At 38.4% G+C, this 20,667-nt stretch overlaps 1 protein-coding gene across 3 annotated transcripts in view; it reads right to left on the bottom strand.

Annotated features, from left to right (window-relative positions):
* Nucleotides 1-20,667, bottom strand: part of DYNC2H1 (dynein cytoplasmic 2 heavy chain 1) — a 399,828-nt gene that overhangs the window by 105,366 nt on the left and 273,795 nt on the right. For all 3 annotated transcript variants that reach the window (XM_044929811.2, XM_044929812.2, XM_044929810.2), the window contains exon 83: nt 2,161-2,277. In XM_044929811.2, coding sequence (XP_044785746.2) covers nt 2,161-2,277 — 117 coding nt within the window. The remainder of the gene's footprint in view (nt 1-2,160; nt 2,278-20,667) is intronic.

Raw genomic sequence — 20,667 nt, 5'->3', positions numbered from 1 at the left:
AAATTAACGTTATAATCTGAAATATGACTTCGAGGATGGACATATTATAAGGAGAGTAAAATTTGCTGTTTTCTGCAATAATATGTATGAGAAAGAATAAAAGCCTAAATTATGGCAATAGCTTCAGGAAGGAAATGGGAAAGATAAAAAAATAAAACATTATAACAGGATGAAGCACAAGATATTTGCAAGATTAATTTGACTATAAAATATTATATGAATATAATATAATAATAACTATCTTTTAATGAATCTCGGAGAGGGCAATGGCATCCCACTCCAGTACTCTTGCCTGGAAAATCCCATGGACAGAGGAGCCTGGTGGGCTGCAGTCCATGGGATCGCTGAGGGTCGGACACGACTGAGCGACTTCACTTTCACTTTTCACTTTCATGCATTGGAGAAGGAAATGGCAACCCACTCCAGTGTTCTTGCCTGGAGAATCCCAGGGACGGGGGAGCCTGGTGGGCTTCCATCTATGGTGTCGCACAGAGTCGGACACGACTGAAGTGACTTAGCAGCAGCAGCAGCAGCAACTATCTTTTAATGAATCTATATTTATCTTACAAATAAAAGTTAAAATGACATTTTAAAAGTTATGCTTGGTTCTGGACAAAATGGGCAACCTATCTCCCACTTCTGCATTCTGTCTTGGACAAAACAAAAGGATACTGAACCCAGAAGATGGCACAAAAAGAATGGAAACATCTGGGAGACAGAAAGGGTTTGGGTAAGACGCAAGTAGAGAATACGGTAACCTATAGCTGAGGGCTGGATGCATGGCTGGGATCAAGCTAGGAGAATTTTGGGTTGCAAACTTATCTTTTCATGTTTCCCTGGAAAGAATGCTGCTCACCATCTTAGCATTTCAGGGCTGAAAACAGCAGTATTAAGCGCCCACCAGTGACAGCACAGTACTCGATATTTCACAGCATGCAGCCCGGCTATTGAGGAATACATTGAAACAGCTATAGCTGGGAAGGCTGGCTTTTAGAACTGCAAGTTCTCAGAGTATCAAACAGAATAGATGCAAAACAAAACAAAATCCACACCTGTATTTAATGTGAGATTTAGGGAAATTAGAGACAAAATATTCTAGCAGGCAAAAAACTAATGAGTTACAAAGAAATAAGAATCAGATTAACAGCAAATTTACTCAATAAATTTGTATAAATTTGATTTTAATTTAAAGTATAAGCAAAGGTTGGTTTAAGAAAAAAAAAGAAGGTTAAAGAATAATAACTTCAACATGAATTGATACGAAGAATGGAAATCGGGGCCATGACTTCATGGTCAGGAATCCGTGCAATGTGGTTACTTGCATGCCTCAGGCACAAGTGGAGAGCCTGGGTTTGGAACGCCAAGGGATGCAGTGTATCTTTTCACTCTCTAATTCTTCCTCAAGCAAGTTTATCAATCTGAGGGTCTAAATAAAGTGGCAATTCCAGTTAGCTGAGGTCATTATTTATTCAGACTCCCAACAATCACCAATTGTTGATACTAAGAATAACTTGAAAACTGTAAGATTTGAGGGTTTGAAATTTTATAGGTTCTGAAATAAGCCTAATTTGACTTCCCTTATTGGAGAAGGCTATCAATATATAAACATTTTTATAGTATTACTAAACATATGAGTTGTAAAATTATATTTTTTAATTTCAGAAAGCAAGTCCTTATTCAATTAGAATAGTAACCACTAGGGAAGTCCATTAATACTGTAATGGACTTGCCTAGTGGGCAAGCAACCATCTATAATCTATAACTGTTCTGCAATATAGAAATAAGTCAATTCTAGTCAATGAATTGCTTTTTCTAAGCACTTGGATTCCTTTGAAAATTTTCACATTTAAGAGCAGTCACTGACTTTACAGAAAGAGGGAAGAGAAGACAAAGAGTGAGCAAAATATGCATCAGCCGCAGAGGATGTCACAGTGCATTAGCAGGATAGCGAATCACACCGGCGACACTACTCCTCGGGCCGACCCCCTTCCATCACTGTACTTCCCTTCATCTTTTTCCAGGACACTGCATACACTAAGGGCGCATCAATGCCAAAAGTTACCAACACATTTATCAACATGGACAATTTGGAGACAAAACTGGTGGAAAAAGGATACGGAGAAAAAAGAAAAGACAAAGGAAGAATGTTCTACTACTAACCTGATTTAATTTCTTCCAGAGATTGAGGACAGGAGAAAGTTCGTTAGACCAGATTTCTCTATCAAATTTGCAACCAGCTGTTACGGATCTGCCTAAGATCTTCAACTGTGAAATAACCTGAATGAAGAAAATAAAAAGCAATAAATGAACATGACCATTCAGTAGGATACAAAAATAGCCATATTTAGCTTATAAAGACTGTGTGTGTGTGTGTGTATATATATATTTATGTACATATTATAATGATTCTTCATTTGAAAAGCTACTTCTTTAGTTAGATCCATTCTCAATAACCTATTTGCTCACTTCTGAAATAAAATATTCTTCAATTGGAATGATTTAAATCACATAACCTCAAAATGCTGATATCATTTTTTGAAAAGATGAAATGACAGAAAAGATAGTAAATAGTGTGAAAGTGAAGTGAAAGCGTTAGTCACTCAGCTGTGTCCTACTTTCAACGACCCCATAGACTGTAGCCCACCAGACTCCTCTGTCCATGGAATTCTCCAGCAACAATACCGCAGAAGGTAGCCATTCCCTTCTCTAGGGGACCTTTCCAACCCAGGGATGGAACCAGGGTCTCCTGCATTGCAGGTAGATTCTTCACCATCTGAGCCACCAGGGAAGCCCAGTAAATAGTATAGCAAACTATGAAATAGTAAAACAATTTTAATTAACTGTTGGTACTCATTACAATAAATCTAAGCTTTTAGGATTCTATATTGATTTTAAGTTGCCATCTCAATGTTTCTTCTATATATAAGACTCAAATGAAAGAAGTTATAGATCAATTAGTAAAAATCAAGCAAAATAAATTCTTCTTTCCTACTTAGGGCTTTCACTTCTGTGAAAGGTGTCTGATGGCTCAGACAGTGAAGAATCTGCCTGCAATGCAGGAGACTTGGGTTCGATCCCTGGGTGGGGAAGATTCCTTGGAGAAAGAAATGGCTACACACTCTAGTATTCTTGCCTGGAAAATTCCATGGGCCGAGGAGCCTGGTGAGCTATAGTCCCTGGGGTTGCAAAGAGTCAGATGCAACTAAGCAGCTTTCAAGTTATCAGCTTCTCTGTCACCATTCTCTGAAGAAGAAAATGGCAGCCCACTCCAGCATTCCTGCCTGGAGAATCCCATGGACAGACCATGGGGTCACAAAGAGCTGGACTCGACTGAGCGACTAACACACACACATCCTCATTCTCATCAAAACCAATTCACTCACATTTTCTTTTCAACACAGTGTATAATGGCTTCTATTTCAATAATATCAATAAGTCTTCTAAATCATTTACTAAGAATGATCCAGGATATCACTGAGTATTCTATATGTTGTATTATAGATATTAGAGTAGGTGTATAAAATCAGTTAAGTATCTTTTGATGGTTCTTCATAAATATTTCAACTGAATATTAAAACTGTGCTAGCTCATTGCTTATCTGACAGAAACAAAATAAATCCCCAAATCCAAACAATATGTTTTCCTAAGGTAATATTTTATACATCAACATTTGCTGGGTATCAACTATTTTTTTCTGTTTTACTTTTTGAGAAATATAAGCTGTTTTTCCTTTTTAATAGATTCTAGGGGTTCTTATACTATTAAAGTTCACAATAAAATAAGGACCATAAATCGTTCAAAATAAATGCACTAATTAACTGATAAACATACAGATTCCTGCTGTTGAACTCAAGTTCCTTCTAGAGTTTTTTATTGATTCTCTAATCTAGAAAAAACTGTGGTGATTCATCGTTTCATTTTCTTTGTTTTTCTGATGAATTATTTTCATTTGCTCTAGCTGATCCCTACAGCATCTAATTCCTCAGCTCTGCCAGACCACAAAACATCACTAGCTGGCAGTCAGGAGGAGTGCTATTTTGACTCTGGTAACAATTGCTACCACTTATTTGTGTTTAAAATTTGTCAAACATGACAGAAAACAAAATAAGAATGCAAAGAGATGTCTAAAGGAAAAAAGGTTCAAATATTTTTCTACACATGATGTTTTTTAGAGTTGATGTTAAAAACTATTTTAAAATAAAATGTTTACCAGCCCCAAAAGGTTTTCTTCCCAGAAAAATAACATATGAGCACTGCTTTTCGTAATAACACAATTATAATATAATCTTTAATGAATAAATAGTAATGAAAAGGGAATTCAAATGCATAATAAAAATATTGTATGAGGATGGGGTTATAACTTGTAACAATGGACCATCTTTTGTTTTTATAAAATCTGACACATTTACCTTTTTACAAAGTACAGATGATAAAATATCTTTTCATTACTCATTTGTTAAACCAATTAAAAATACTTTTCTCAATGACAGTCCTTTAAAATGGTGTCAAAGGGAATGAAGTTTCCCATGAAAAGCACATCACTTCTTCCATGTGCTAAGCGTACTGCACAGCTCACACCATGCCCCTGGCGCGCTCCGGGGCAGCGGCAAGGCTGTGGGGCTGGCAGGAGGCGCCGCCACTGCTCTCCATCGGCGCTCACTTCACTAAAAATGGCGAGAGACACCTCGGGAATGCCTAGGCTTCTCCTTAGCAGCTGTGTCTTTATTGCAGCATACTAAATCTTACAATTTTATTTTTCCGTACTTTTCAATGTTGTAAAGCACACAAAAGAATTTCTAATCTAACAACATCTTTACAGAACCAGAGAGCATGAGTTGTTGTTTGTCTTCTTTTGGCATAAATTGTTTCCCTAGTTTTCGTTTCCTAATTTTCTCTTTGATTTCCTCAACTATTGATTTTACACAAATAGATTATTTTTATTTCTTAAGTCACTTCCAGTAAAGTCCTTCTTGGAATGAGAAAGAATATAGACTTTACAAATGAATGCTCATTCTCAAATTACAGGTGAGAAAATGGATTTGTCAAACAAATTAAGCCAATTACATGTTTGTCTCGGGGTATATGGCAGCAGATTAAGTACCTGGAGAAAATTTTATAACAGCGCGATTTAAAATTATGCATAAATAAAAATATTAGTAACAAAAAAAATGTTTAAAATTTATCACTGAAATGCGAGGGAAATCGAGTTTGGAAAGCGTTAAATGGTAGAGCCAAAGAGGCAGAGCGGACCTAGAGACCTGGTGGGCTCTCAGGCCAGCATTTACCCTGGGGTATCTGCCTAAGGGGCCTACAGCTTGATTGGTTTGTCTGTTTACTTTTTATTGTGAACTATTTTCAGATTTATATAAAAGTGGCAAAAATAGTACAGAAAATTCCAAATGTACACTTAACCCCTAACGATAGTAACATCTTACATAATCACAGTATAATTAACAAAACCAGGAAATTAACACTGTACAATACTATTAACTAACCTACTACAAACCATGTTCGAATTTTACCAGTTTTCCCACAGATTTCCTATTATTCTTTCAGGAAAATAACACATTGCATTTAGCTGTTATTTATCATAATCTCACCCAAAACTGTGACAATCATTCTTTTTCCTTCTGACCTTGACACTTTTGAAAAACACTGGTCAATTACTTTGTAAAATGTCCCTCATTGAGTTCATAAGGTTCAGATTTTCAAAGAGAGAAAACAGAACTCCGGAACTTTCAACAAAAGTACTCAATAGGCTAGTTAGAAAACAAACTGCCTTACAGAGGGAAAGAGCAGGGACACTTGCTGTTTGTTATCTTGGCTTTTGGGTGATAATGTGATCTGTCTAAATATAGTGATCAAAATTCAAACTACGCTCCACACACTGCAATCATGAAAATTCTACAAATCAAAACTGATAGAACTACAGTGAATAAGATTCATAGAGGAAAATTAAAGCAGAAACCACTTATGTTCAAACAGAAGCAATGCTGAAAACCAAGCTAAACATAACAACTTATAAAGTTGAGAATGTAGATGGAAGAAAAGAGTAAGACCAAAATTAATAACATAGAAAACAGATATAAAAGAGATCAGATTTTTTAAAGTAACTAAAGACAATAAAATTATGAGACTTCTAACTAGATTGAATGATATATAGCTACATGATAAAATTAGAGAAGGCAAAAATGTATTTAAAATTCGAATTTTATAAGGAATATAATTAGACATGCTGTGTAGGGCAATCCAAGATGGGACAGCTCATGGTGGAGAGTTCTGACAAAAGCTGGTCCACTGGAGAAGGGAATGGTAAACCACGGCAGTATTCTTGCCTTGAGAACCCCATGAACCGCATGAAAAGGAAAAAAGATATGATACAAAGATGAACTCCCCAGGTGAGTAGGTACCCAATACGCTACTGGGGAATACTGGAGAAGTAACTACAAAAAGAATGAAGAGACAGAGCCAAAGTGATAACAATGCCCAGTTGTGGATGTGACTGGTGTGGAAATAAAGTCTGCTATAAAGGGCAATATTGCATAAGAACCTGGAATGTTAGATCCATGAATCAAGGTAAGTTGGAAGTGGTCAAACAGGAGATGGCAAGAGTGAACATCAAAATTTTAGGAATCAGTGAACTAAAATGGACTGGAATGGTTGAATTTAATTCAGATGACCATTATATCTACTACTGTGGGCAAAAATCCCTTAGAAGTAATGCAGCAGCCCTCATAGTCAACAAAAGAGTTCAAAACAGTACCTGGGTGCAATGTCAAAAATGACAGAATGATCTCTGTTCGTTTCCAAGGCAAACCATTTAAAATCACAGTAATCCAAGTCTATGCCCCAACCACTAATGAAGTTGAACAAAGAAGCTGAACGATTCTATGAAGACCTACAAGACCTTCTAGAACTAACACCAAAAAAAGATGTCCTTTCATTATAGGGGACTGGAATGCAAAAGAAGGAAGTCAAGAGATACCTGAAGTAACAAACAAGTTTGGCCTTGGAGTACAGAATGCAGCAGGGCAAAGAGTAACAGAGTTTTCCAAGAGAACGCACTGGTCACAGCAAACACCCTCTTGCAACAACACAAGAGAAGACTATACACATGGATATCACCAGAGAGTCAATACCGAAATAAGACTGATTATATTCTTTGCAGCCAAAGATGGAGAAGCTCTATACAGTTAGCAAAAACAAGACAGAAAGCTGACTGTGGTTCAGATCATGAACTCCTTATTGCCAAATTCAGATGTAAATTGAAGAAAGCAGGGAAAATCATGAGACCATTCAGGTTGACCAAAATCAAATCCTTTATGATTATACAGTGGAAGTGACAAACAGATTCAAGATATGAGATCTGCTAGGAGCGCCTGAAGAACTATGGGCTGAGAGGTTCGTGACATTGTACAGGAGACAGTGATCAAGACCATCCCCAAGAAAAAGAAATGCAAAAAGGCAGGCAAAATGGTTGTCTGAGGAGGCCTTACAAATAGCTGAGAAAAGAAGAGAAGCAAAAGGCAAAGGAGAAAAGGAAAGATATACCCATTTGAAAGCAGAGTTCCAAAGAATAGCAGGGAGAGATAAGAAAGCCTTCTTCAGTGATCAATGCAAGGAAATAGAGGAAAACAATACAATGGGAAAGACTATAGAAATCTCTTCAAGATAATTAGAGGTACCAAGGGAACATTTCATGCAAGGATGGGCACAATAAAGGACAGAAATGGTATGGATCTAGCAGAAGCGGAAGATATTTAAGAAAAGGTGGCAAGAATACACAGAAGAACTATACAAAAGAGATCTTCACGACAACAATGCTGTGATCACTTACGTAGAGCCAGACATCCTGGAATGTGAAGTCAAGTGGCCTTAGGAAGCATCATTACAAACAAAGCTAGTGGAGGTGACTGAATTCCAGTTGAGCTATTTCAAATCCTAAAAGATGATGCTGTGAAAGTGCTGCACTCAATATGCCAGCAAATTTGGAAACCTCAGCAGTGGCCACAGGACTGAAAAAGGTCGGTTTTCATTCCAATGCCAAAGAAAGGCAATGACAAAGAATGCTCAAACTACTGCCCAATTGCACTCATCTTACACGCTAGCCAAGTAATGCTGAAAATTCTTCAAGCCAGGCTTCAACAGTACGTGAACAGTGGACTTCTATGTGTTCAAGCCAGATTTCATAAAGGCAGAGGAACCAGAGATCAAATTGCCAACATCCGTTGGATGACAGAAAATGAAAGGGAGTTCCAGAAAAATATCTACTTCTGCTTTATTGACTTAGGCAAAGCCTTTGACTGTATGGATCACAACAAACTGTGGAAATTCATAATGATATGGGATACCAGATCACCTTACCTGCCTCCTGAGAAATCAGTATGCAGGTCAAGAAGCAACAGTTAGAACTGGACATGGAACAACAGACTGGTTCCAAATTGGGAAAGGAGAACGTCAAGGTTGTATATTATCACCCAGCTTATTTAACTTATATGCAGAGTACATCATGCGAAATGCTGGGCTGGATGAAACATAAGCTAGGATCAAGATTGCCAGGAGAAATAACAATAACCTCAGATACTCAGATGACATCACCCTTAAGGCAGAAAGCAAAGAATAATTAAGAGTCTCTTGATGAAAGTGAAAGAGGAGAGTGAAAGAGTTGGCTTAAAACTCAACATTCAAAAAACTAAGATCATGGCATCCGGTCCCATTACTTCATGGCAAATAGATAGGGAAACAATCGAAACAGTGAGAGACTTTATTTTGGGGGGCTCAAAATCACTGCAGATAATGAAATTAAAAGATTCTTGCTCCTTGGAAGAAAAGCTATGACCAACCTAGACAACATATTAAAAGGTAGAGACGTTACTTTGCCAAAAAAGGTCCGTCTAGTCAAGGTTATGGTTTTTCCAGTAGTCATTTATGGATGTGAGAGTTGGACTATAAAGAAAGCTGAGCACCGAAGAATTGATGCGTTTGAACTGTTGGAGAAGACTCTTGAGAGTCCCTTGGACTGCAAAGAGATCCAACCAGTCCATCCTAAAGGAGATCAGTCCTGAATATTCACTGGAAGGACTGATGCAGAAGCTAAAACTCCAATACTTTGGTCACCTGATGGGAAGATGGGAGTCACTCGAAAAGATCCTGATGCTGGGAAAGACTGAAGTCGGGAGGAGAAGGGGATGACAGAGGATGAGATGGTTGGATGGCATCACTGACTCGATGGATATGAGTTTGAGCAAGCTCTGGGATTTGGTGATGAACAGGGAAGCCTGGCATACCGCAGTCCATAGGGTGGCAAAGTGTCGAACATGAATGAGCGACTGAATGGAACTAATCTACACAAAAATATCTAGTAATCCCAAAACACACTACAAGCCATTAAACGTATATATATTGGAAAGAAAAATAGCTAAATCATCTGTTCTTCCAACAACAATTTACAGAAAAAGAATTTATAATACATTTCATATAATGTGTAACATTTTATATGCATACATTATATTTCTCCATTTGTACTGAAATAAATATAAATTCATTAGATAATATTTTTTTAATTTCAGCTCAAGTATTATTAATATTTCCTTTTTCAATAGCTATTTGGGTGCCTGTAAAAGTTTACTTAGTCCATATTCTCTCTTTCACTCACTCCCTGACATTGTCATCTTCCCTCTGGGTGCCTGGCTAGGTACAATATATTTCACTATGTTACCAAAAATATCAGGATGTAACAAATTATATTAAATCTTGCTACATACTGTAAAAGGAAAACAGTAGACTAACCTGTTAAAGTGAGATATAGGAGAAAATCCAGAGGTTTATCTTTCTAATGTTAAAATATGCAAGATAAAGGGTGGAGAATCCTCTCTATGCCCCTCTTGTGCTCAATAATAATATTTATGCAGGTCACATTCAAGACCAAACTGTAATTTATGTTGGTGATTTGACAGATAAGACTGCATTCACGATCCAAAGTGAAATGTGAAGGCAATCTAACATGTCAAGTACTCACGTCACCATTTTTCTCTCATATTTCTAAGCAATATGATATTTAAAGCCTGAAAATAAATATAAGGAGATCTCCAAGCTTTTTCAATTTTAACAAGCAAATTAAGAATGAATTTCTCATCAAAAGACATTGAAGTTTTACTAAAATTAGTTATATCCATTTTCAAATACTGGGGTATAAATTATTTGGAGTGATAGCCTGAACACTTCAGTATAAATCATATATATCGATGTTTTATGTATAACTCTGGTTAATATTAAATAACTCAAATCTGGAATTAACCATTAGACTATATGAAATGTTTGGAACCATCTCTGCCTTGTGGAGATATAATCATGATGTTTTGTAGAGTGATAATTTTTTGTATAATCATAAATTTTCATATAATTAGTGGCTCTAACAATCCAGCTTGCTGGGGGTAAAATTGTACTTTGTTATTTTTTAGACAGACACAGAATATATGAATGCTTTACATCACATATACATACCTATACATACAGATATAAAAGACTTCATGTTTCCTAATACTTTCATATATTTATTATGAAAAAATTTATTAACTGACATTTAAAAACAGTTTGGAAGTTTATTAAAAAGTAAACATGTACCTATCATATGATCCAGCTATTCACCTAAGTATTCGTCTAAGAAAAATAAAAGCATGTGCTCATAAAAAACAGAAAAGGTTCAAATGTTCACAACTTAACTTAATCTTAGTAGCCTCAAGCTGGAAACAATATAATGTCTTTCAAGAAGTGAATGAATAAGCAAGCTGTAGTACATCCATACGATGGTCTACTAATAAGCAATTAAAAAACCCATAGTCCCAGTAAGATTCACATAGATGAATCTTATAATAATAATGTTGAATGACAAAGAAACCAAACCAAAAAGAGTACTTAACTCTCACTCTTATGTAAAACTCTAGAAAATGCAAACCTCACTCAAACTGAGCAAATAGAAATCAGAGTTGCCTGGGATAGGGGAGGGAAGAGAAGACAAAGGGACTGTAAAGTGTGAGGGAAAACTTTGGGGGTGATGGAAATGTTTGCTATATTGTGATGCTCTCACAATGCAACATATGACAAACTTCATCATAAAATCATAAAAACCAAACGTGCAGTTCATTAAATTAACCACCATGAATTAAACACCCTCTTAAAACAACACAAGAGAAGACTCTACACATGGACATCACCAAATGGTCAATACCGAAATCAGACTGATTATATTCTTTCAGCCAAAAGTGGAGAAGCTCTATACAGTCAGCAAAAACAAGACCGGGAGCTGACTGTGGCTCAGATCATGAACTCCTTATTGACAAATTCAGACTTCACTTGAAGAAGGTAGGGAAAACCACTAGACCATTCAGGTATGACATAAATCAAATCCCTTACGATTATACAATGGAAGTGACAAATAGATTCAAAGGATTAGATTTGCTAGACAGAGTGCCTGAAGAACTATGGACCTAGGTTCGTGGCACTGTACAGAAGGCAGTGATTAAGACCAACCCCAATTAAAAGAAATGCAAAAAGGCAAAATGGTTGTCTGAGGAGGCCTTACAAATAGCTGACAAAGGACAAGACACAAAAGGCAAAGGAGAAAAAGAAAGATATACAGACATGAATGCAGAGTTCCGAGGAGAGGACTCAAGGGGAGATAAGAAAGCCTTCCTCAGTGATCAATGCAAAGAAATAGAGGAAAACAATAGAACGGGAAATACTAGAAATCTCTTCAAGAAAATTAGAGGTATCAAGGGAACATTTCATGCAAAAATGGGCACAATAAAGGACAGAAATGGTATGGACCTAAACAGAAGCAGAAGATATTGGAAGGGGTGGCAAGAATACACAGAAGAACATTCCAAAAAAGATCTTCATGACCCAGATAACCACGATGGTGTGATCACTCACCTAGAGCCAGACATCCTGGAATGCAAGGTCAAGTGAGCCTTAGGAAGCATCACTACAAACAAAGCTAGTGGAGGTGATGAAATTCCAATAAGCTATTTCAAATCCTAAAAGATGATGCTGTGAAAGTGCTGCACTCAACATGCCAGCAAATTTGGAAACCTCAGCAGTGGCCACAGGACTAGAAAAAGTCAGTTTTCATTCCAATCCCAAAGAAAGGCAGTACCAAAGAATGCTCAAACTACTGCACAATTGCACTCATTTCACACACTAGCAAAGAAATGCTCAAAATTCTCCAAGCCAGGCTTCAAGAGTATGTCAACTGTGAAATTCCAGATGTTCAGGCTAGATTTAGAAAAGGCAGAAAAACTAGAGATCAAATTGCCAACATCCAATGGATCATCAAAAAAGCAATAGAGTTCCAGAAAAACATCTACTTCTGCTTTATTGACTTGTCAAAGTCTTTGTGTGAACAAACTGTGGAAAATTTTTACAGAGATGGGAATACCAGACCACCTGACCTGCCTCCTGAGAAATCAGTATGCAGGTCAAGAAGCAACAGTTAGAACTGGACACGGAACAACAGACTGGTTACAAACCGGGAAAGAAGTATGTTAAGGCTGTATATTGTCACCCTGCTTATTTAACTTATATGCAGAGTACATCATAGGAAACGCTGGGTTGGATGAAACACTAACTGGAATCAAGATTGCTGGGAGAAATATCAATAACCTCAGATATGCAGATGACACCACCCTTATGGCAGAAAGCGAAGAACTAAAGAGCCTCTTGATGAAAGTGAAAGAGGAGAGTGAAAAACTTGGCTCAAAGCTCAACATTCAGAAAACTAAGATCATGGCATCTGGTCCCATCACTTCATGGCAAATAGATGGGGAAATGGTGAGAGACTTTATATTTTTGGGCTCAAAATTACTGCAGACGGTGACCTCACCCATGAAATTAAAAGACACTAGCTTCTTGGAAGAAAAGCTATGACCAACCTAGATAGCATATTAAAAAGCAGAGACATTACGTTGCTAACAAAGGTCCGTCTAGTCAAAGCTATGGTTTGTCCAGTGGTCATGTATGGATGTCAGAGTTGGACTATAAAGAAAGCTGAGTGCCGAAGAACTGACGCTTTTGAATTGTGGTTTTGGAGAAGACTCCTGAGAGTCCCTTGGACTGCAAGGAGATCCAACAAGTCCATCCTAAAGGAGATCAATCTTGGGTGCTCACTGGAAGGAGTGATGCTGAAGCTGAAACTCCAAGACTTTGGCCACCTAATGCAAAGAGCTGACACATTAGAAAAGACCCTGATGCTGGGAGGGATTGGGGGCAGGAGAAGGGGACGACAGAGGATGAGACGGCCGGATGGCATTACTGACTCGATGGACGTGAGTCTGGGTGAACTCCGGGAGTTGGTGATGAACAAAGAGGCCTGGTGTGCTGTGATTCATGGGGTCGCAAAGAGTTGGACACGACTGAGCGACTGAACTGAACTGAATTGAAAGCCCATGCCCCAACCAGTAACGCAGAAGAAACTGAAATTGAATGGTTCTATGAAGACCTACAAGACCTTTTAGAACTATCACCCAAAAAAGATGTTTTTTTCATTATATGGGACTGGAATGCAAAAGTAGGACGTCAAGAAACTCCCGGAGTAACAGGCAAATTTGACCTTGGAGTACGGAATGAAGCAAGGCAAAGGCTAATAGAGTTTTGCCAAGAGAACGCACTGGTCATAGCAAACACCCTCTTCCAACAACACAAGATAATACTCTACACATGGACATCACTAGATGGTCAACACCAAAATCAGATTGATTATATTCTTCGCAGCCAAAGATGGAGAAGCTCTATGCAGTCAGCAAAAACAAGACCGGGAGCTGACTGTGGCTCAGATCATGAACTCCTTATTGCCAAATTCAGACTTAAATTGAAGAAAGTGGGGAAAACCACTAGACCATTCAGGTACGACCTAAATCAAATCCCATATGATTATACAGGGTAAGATTCAGGTAAATAGATTCAGGGGACTAGATCTGATAGACAGAGTGCCTGATGAACTATGGACAGAGGTTCGTGACACTGTACAGGAGACAGGGATCAAGACCATCCCCATGGAACAGAAATGCAAAAAAGCAAAATGGCTTTCTGACGAGGGCTTACAAATAGCTGTGAAAAGAAGAGAAGCGAAAAGCAAAGGAGAAAAGGAAAGATATAAGCATGTGAATGCAGAGTTCCAAAGAATAGCAAGAAGAGATAAGAGAACCTTCTTCAGTGATCAATGTAAAGAAATAGAGGAAAACAACATAATGGGAAAGACTAGAGATCTCTTCAAGAAAATTAGAGATACCAAGGGAACATTTCATGCAAAGATGGGCTCAATAAAGGACAGAAATGGTATGGACCTAACAGAAGCAGAAATATTAAGAAGAGGTGGCAAGAATACACAGAAGACCTGTACAAAAAAGAGCTTCACAACCCAGATAATCACGATGGTATGATCACTGACCTAGACCTGGAATGTGAAGTCAAGCGGGCCTTGGAAAGCATCACAACGAACAAAGATAGTGGAGGTGATGGAATTCCAGTTGAGTTATTTCAAATCCTGAAAGATGATGCTGTGAAAGTGCTGCACTCAATATGCCAGCAAAGTTGGAAAACTCAGCAGTGGTCACAGGACTGGAAAAGGTCAGTTTTCGTTTCAATCTCAAAGAAAAGCAATGCCAAAGAATGCTCATACTACCGCACAATTGCACTCCTCTCACACACTAGCCGTCTATGGGTCACACAGAGTCAGACACGACCGAAGCAACTTAGCGGCAGCAGCAGCAGCACACACTAGTAAAGTAATGCTCACAATTCTCCAAGCCAGGCTTCAGCAGTACATGAACCATGAACTTCCAGATGTTCAAGCTGGTTTTAGAAAAGGCAGAGGAACCAGAGATCAAATTGCCAACATCCGCTAGATCACTGAAAAAGCAAGAGAGCTCAAGAAAAACATCTCCTTCTGCTTCACTGACTATGCTAAAGCCCTTAACTGTGTGGACCACAACAAACTGTGGAAAATTCTGCAAGAGTTGGGAATACCAGACCACCTGACCTGCTTCTTGAGAAACCTATATGCAGGTCAGGAAGCAACAGTTAGAACTGGACATGGAACAACAGACTGGTTCCAAATAGGAAAAGGAGTACGTCAAGGCTGTATATTGTCACCCTGCTTATTTAACTTATATGCAGAGTGCATCGTGAGAAACGCTGGACTGGAAGAAACACAAGCTGGAATCAAGATTGCTGGGAGAAATATCAATAACCTCAGATATGAAGATGACACCACCCTTATGGCAGAAAGTGAAGAGGAACTAAAAAGGCTCTTGATGAAAGTCAAAGTGGAAAGTGAAAAGGTTGGCTTACAGCTCAACATTTAGAAAACTAAGATCATGGCATCTGGTCCCATCACTTCATGGCAGATAGATGGGGAACCAGTGGAAATAGTGTCAGACTTTATTATTATTTTTTTTTATTTTTTAATTTTATTTTATTTTTAAACTTTACATAATTGTATTAGTTTTGCCAAATACCAAAATGAATCTGCCACAGGTATACATGTGTTCCCCATCCTGAACCCTCCTCCCTCCTCCCTCCCCATTCCATCCCTCTGGGTCGTCCCAGTGCACCAGCCCCAAGCATCCAGTATCGTGCATCAAACCTGGACTGGCAACTCGTTTCTGGCAACTCGTATGAAACGAGTTGCCAGACTTTATTTTTTGGGCTCCAAAATCACTGCAGATGGTGACTGCAGTCATGTAATTAAAAGACGCTTACTCCTTGGAAGGAAAGTTATGAACAACCTAGATTACATATTGAAAAGCAGAGATATTACTTTGCCAACAAAGGTCCGTCTAGTCAAGGCTATGGTTTTTCCAGTGGTCATGTATGGATGTGAGAGTTGAACTGTGAAGAAAACTGAGAACTGAAGAATTGATGCTTTTGAACTGTGGTATTGGAGAAGTCTCTTGAGAGTCCCCTGGACTGCAAGGAGATCCAACCAGTCCATCCTAAAGGAGATCAGTCCTGGGTGCTCATTGGAAGGACAGATGTGAAGATGAAACTCCAAGACTTTGGCCACCTGATGCAAAGAGCTGACACATTAGAAAAGACCCTGATGCTGGGAGGGATTGGGGGCAGGAGGAGAAGGGGACGACAGAGGATGAGATGGCTGGATGGCATCACCAACTCGAGGTACATGAGTTTGGGTGAACTTCAGGCGTTGGTGATGGACAGGGAGGCCTGGCATGCTGTGATTCATGGGGTCACAAAGAGTCAGACACGACTGAGCGACTGAGCTGAACTGAAGTGAACCTGCTGCTGCTGCTGCTGCTGCTAAGTCACTTCAGTCGTGTTCAACTCTGTGCAACCCCATAGACAGCAGCCCACCAGGCTCCCCCATCCCTGGGATTCTCCAGGCAAGAATACTGGATGGGTTGCCATTTCCTTCTCCAATGCATGAAAGTGAAAAGTGAAAGTGGAGTCGCTCAGTCGTGTCTGACTCTTAGCGATCCCATGGACTGCAGCCTACCAGGCACCTCCATCCATGGGATTTTCCAACAAAAGTACTGGAGTGGGGTGCCATTGCCTTCTCCTAAGTGAACCTGAACCATGATAATCATTAAAACGTTTGGGAGTTCACAGAATAAACAGCAAAGTAGAAAAGTCGGCATTTAGGGCCAGTGAAAACATGGGTTATTTCAGTCAGAATAAGTAAGGAAAAGCTGACTTTTCTGGTGCACACTGAGGATGTGACTATGTGACTTTTCTCACTCTCCTCTCTGGCCTTGCCTCAGGAACCAGAGCTTGCCTCAAGTGCCCCTCCCTCCTTGATTCACTAGATCTGTGCTCACAGGCTGCTGCTGGTGCCTGCCATGCCTGTGCTCCAACTGAGAAGAGGGCTCAGAATATTTGCTTTTTCCAACATCTACCATGGAGTGACCTGCTGCCTACTCCCAAGTATTTTTTGGAGGTAAGTACTGAAAGCTGTCTCCATTTTAACTGGGTGATAAGGTGAAGAAGACCCATAAATATCTATCACATTTATTGAAACTTTGTACAATTAATTTTATTGTGGACATTTTCAAAGATATACAGAAGTTTATTTTACTAAAAATATTTTTAAAGATATCTATCCAGATTCAACTATGGTCAAGATTTTCCTGAACTTGCTTCCCAATCTCTAACTTATTTTACTTTCACATTATTCCTTAAGTGTTTTCAAACAAATTCAAGGACTTCCCTGGTGGTCCAGAACCTGCTTGTCAATGCAGGAGACCCATGTTCAGTCCCTGATCCAGGATTCCACCTGCCACAGAGCAACTAAGCCCATGAGGCACAACCACTGAGCCCACGTGCCACAACTCCTGACGACTGCTCACCCCAGCAGAGCATGGCTCTGCTCACCCCAGAGCTGTACTCTGCAACAAGAAGCCCGTCACTGTGGCCACAGAGGGCCCCCAGTCCCACAGCTAGAGGAACACACCCAGGTGCGGCAACAAAGACCCAGCAGAGCCACAAAACAAGGCCCAGCGCATGTTATTTACTTCTCCTATTAGAAATACGCAGCTCAAAAAAAAAAAAAAAAAAAAGAACATAATCAGAACACTGTTATTTCACCTAAAATGTTAATAAGAAATCATGGGTGTATATCATACACAGCCCATATTTAAATTTCCCTGCTTGGTCTCAAAAGTTGTTTAAACTGTATTGTTCAACTCAGTATCCACAGAAAAGGTATGCAGTTGTTCTGTATTTTGAGTCTCTTTAATGCAGAGGAGTCTCTGCCCTTCCTCTTTTGCATGCCCTCAACTGCTGATAAAACTGAGTTATCCTGCATGATGTCCCACATTCTGGAATGAACGGTGTTATTTATACTGTTCTTTTACCCTCTGTGCTTTCTGTTAGGTAGAAATTACTTCTGAAGGCTTGATTAAACTCAGGTTCACTTTGCTGAAAGACTATTTGTGGAAGCGCTCTTTACAGTGCATCACCTCAGGAGGCACACAGAGTCTGAGAACTTCCTCCTGTGATGAAAGACTGGTCGCTGGGGACACGTGGTGAGCACTCATCCCTCGTGCACATTTCCCCATCAATTATCCATCTAATGGTTTCAACCTTTGATAATAATTTTCTGAATCAATTATTAGGGTTGGTAAAATGGCGACTTTTCAACTTCTTCATTCCTTTTATATTTATTATGTAGAATTATTCAAGAAAGAAAAATTTTCTGTTATCAACTTTTCTTTCATTGCCATAAAATATAATTCACAAAGGAAAGAGGAAATAATGCTTAATTCTTTCCCTTTAATTGCCAGTTTTTCAAACTAAGAGACATTTTTGTTTTTTAATTAAATGATCAATTATAGAAGTAAAAAATTAAGTATACAATATTAGTGACCTTAGTATTTCCTTATAAGCACTCAAAAGTAATAAATACAAAATCATTGTGTATGCTACAAAATTAAGCAGACTGATAAAGTCTTCCAATCCACTTGTTTTTGTCTTGCTATGGTCATAAAACTCAAAATGTTACAAGTATTCAAACTTAGATTTGCTTACAGTTAGAAGCCAGAGGTTACATATACACGCTGTATAAAAGTACATTTGTATTACTTCTTTTTGCCAGTGGTGCTACTGGCAAAGCTGTAAATCATAAATACTCCTGAAATGTGAGTTAATATATTCAAATAGAAGGATATCTGCAAGAAAAGATTATCTTAAGCTTCCTGATTTCAAAAAATGAATCTACCAGGAACTTGTGACTTCTCTAATAACTGATGCAAAACCATTTGAGTCAGGATAACTGCAGCTGCTGAGTCTGAGTAACCACAGCTGCTGAGTTCATAAAAGCCATTCAACAGAAGGCTGCTAAAATTATTACACTAGCAATTAATCCTCCATCTTTGGCAACAGAAAAGCCACCGTTACATTTTAAGAATAAATATAACACATTTTAAGAATTTTGCTATGAAACTACTAGTGAGTCTGTGAAAAAAATAATAAACTTTTAGAACTTCAAAGTATGGTTTTTAGAAAAAAAATAAGTGAATATGTAGCTTTAATAGAAAAATAAAAGTTACTCTTACATAACTTCTTGTTTACAGAAAAATTAAAGCAAACAAGGAAAATGATCAATAACAACTGCTTCTACAAATTCGCTACCATTTTTGAGCAATACAGCAGCCTACTGCAATTGTTTCTAACTTGCTTCAAGTCTTCAACCCCTTGTCGATTCTCTGTAAGTCACACAGCCCCAGACTGACCTCGTCATTACCGCAGCTCACTCACGAGGCTCGGCGTTATCCAGTGCCCCCACCCCACTGACTCTACCCACATCATACCCACATTCTGCATCTCCCTCACTGTGCTTCAGCCTCAGCTCTCACTGTTGTCCCTCCAATTAAAACAGCAGGGATAGCCCACAGACGTGTGAAAGGATGTTCCATCTCATTAGTTATCACAGTGCAAATTAATACTGCAGTGAAATACCATTTTAACTCAGTAGATTGGTAAATATGAAGGCATCTCAAAATACCTAGTACTGGCGTCAATAACAGGATGTAGATATCACCTACTTCTGGTGATAGAGTAAATTAGTACAGTTACTGAAGACAGTTTGACACAATTCTCTTCCTAAGTATTAACATACAACCAAGAGAAACTCTTTCCCAGACATTCCAGGAGACAAGCACACAAATGTTTACAGTAACAATATCTGTAATAGCCACAACCCCCAAAATTGTGTTATATTTACACGATGAAATATTAGCTAAACCGGCAACATGAACAATCTTAGAAAAATAAAGTGGAATGAAATAAATCCTAGAATATCAAACATAATATACTGTTTTATAAGGTTCAAAAATGAAACAATGAATTTTTAGGCACAAATGTGTCTGTGTAAGAACATGCATAGAACACAACTATTAAAAAAGTATAAAGCTGTAAAAAAATTGTAAATAAAAGTCTGCTCCATTAGCAGAAAGGTTGGGGGATAGGACTGGAGAGATTAATTTGATACAAGTTTCTATATCGTTGAGTCATTATTGGCTCAATTTTCATTATATCATCATGCTCTTAATGTTTACATACATTAATATTTAAATTTTAAATCTATCATCTCTTATATGTATCAAAGATTGCATTTTGAGAGAGAAATATGTAAAAGTCCCATTGGATCATAAATCCTATAGCACATTAAGTCTTAAGAAGAAAAACAGGTTAAGGGAATAAGCAATAAGAACTGTTGAGGCAAGTGGCTGCTTTATGTAAGTGGTCAAGAAAGGCCTGTTTGATAAGTTAACACTTAGAGACCTGAAGGGAGTTAAGAGTAAACCAAGCAGATATCTAGGGGATAAATGCCCCACGCAAAGGAAACAGAAGGCAGAAGCTCAAGACAAGTCAGGTGAGTGTGGCCGTCCTTAAGTGAGCAAGGAACAAAGGATTCAAAGACAAGGCAGAGAGGGAGTAGAAGGCCTGAGCAAGCAGGTGTTGGGAGACCTTTGTAATGAATGTTTTTCTTCTGAGTTAGGTGGGAAGGGACCATAGGAAAATAACTATTGCTATCACCCTTCATAAAATAGGAAAATGTCCTTCCTTTTGTTAGAAGACCTTATTTTCCAGCTAGAGTTGGACTGGCCTAAAATAAGGAAGTCTTTTTCCAGAAGCCAACCCTTATTTGACCAT

This window comes from Bubalus bubalis, chromosome 16 (genome assembly GCF_019923935.1).
Source record: "Bubalus bubalis isolate 160015118507 breed Murrah chromosome 16, NDDB_SH_1, whole genome shotgun sequence".
Taxonomy (NCBI): domain Eukaryota; kingdom Metazoa; phylum Chordata; class Mammalia; order Artiodactyla; family Bovidae; genus Bubalus; species Bubalus bubalis.
The sequence above is the reverse complement of the archived record's forward strand: the minus strand, read 5'-3'. Positions and strand labels throughout refer to the sequence as shown.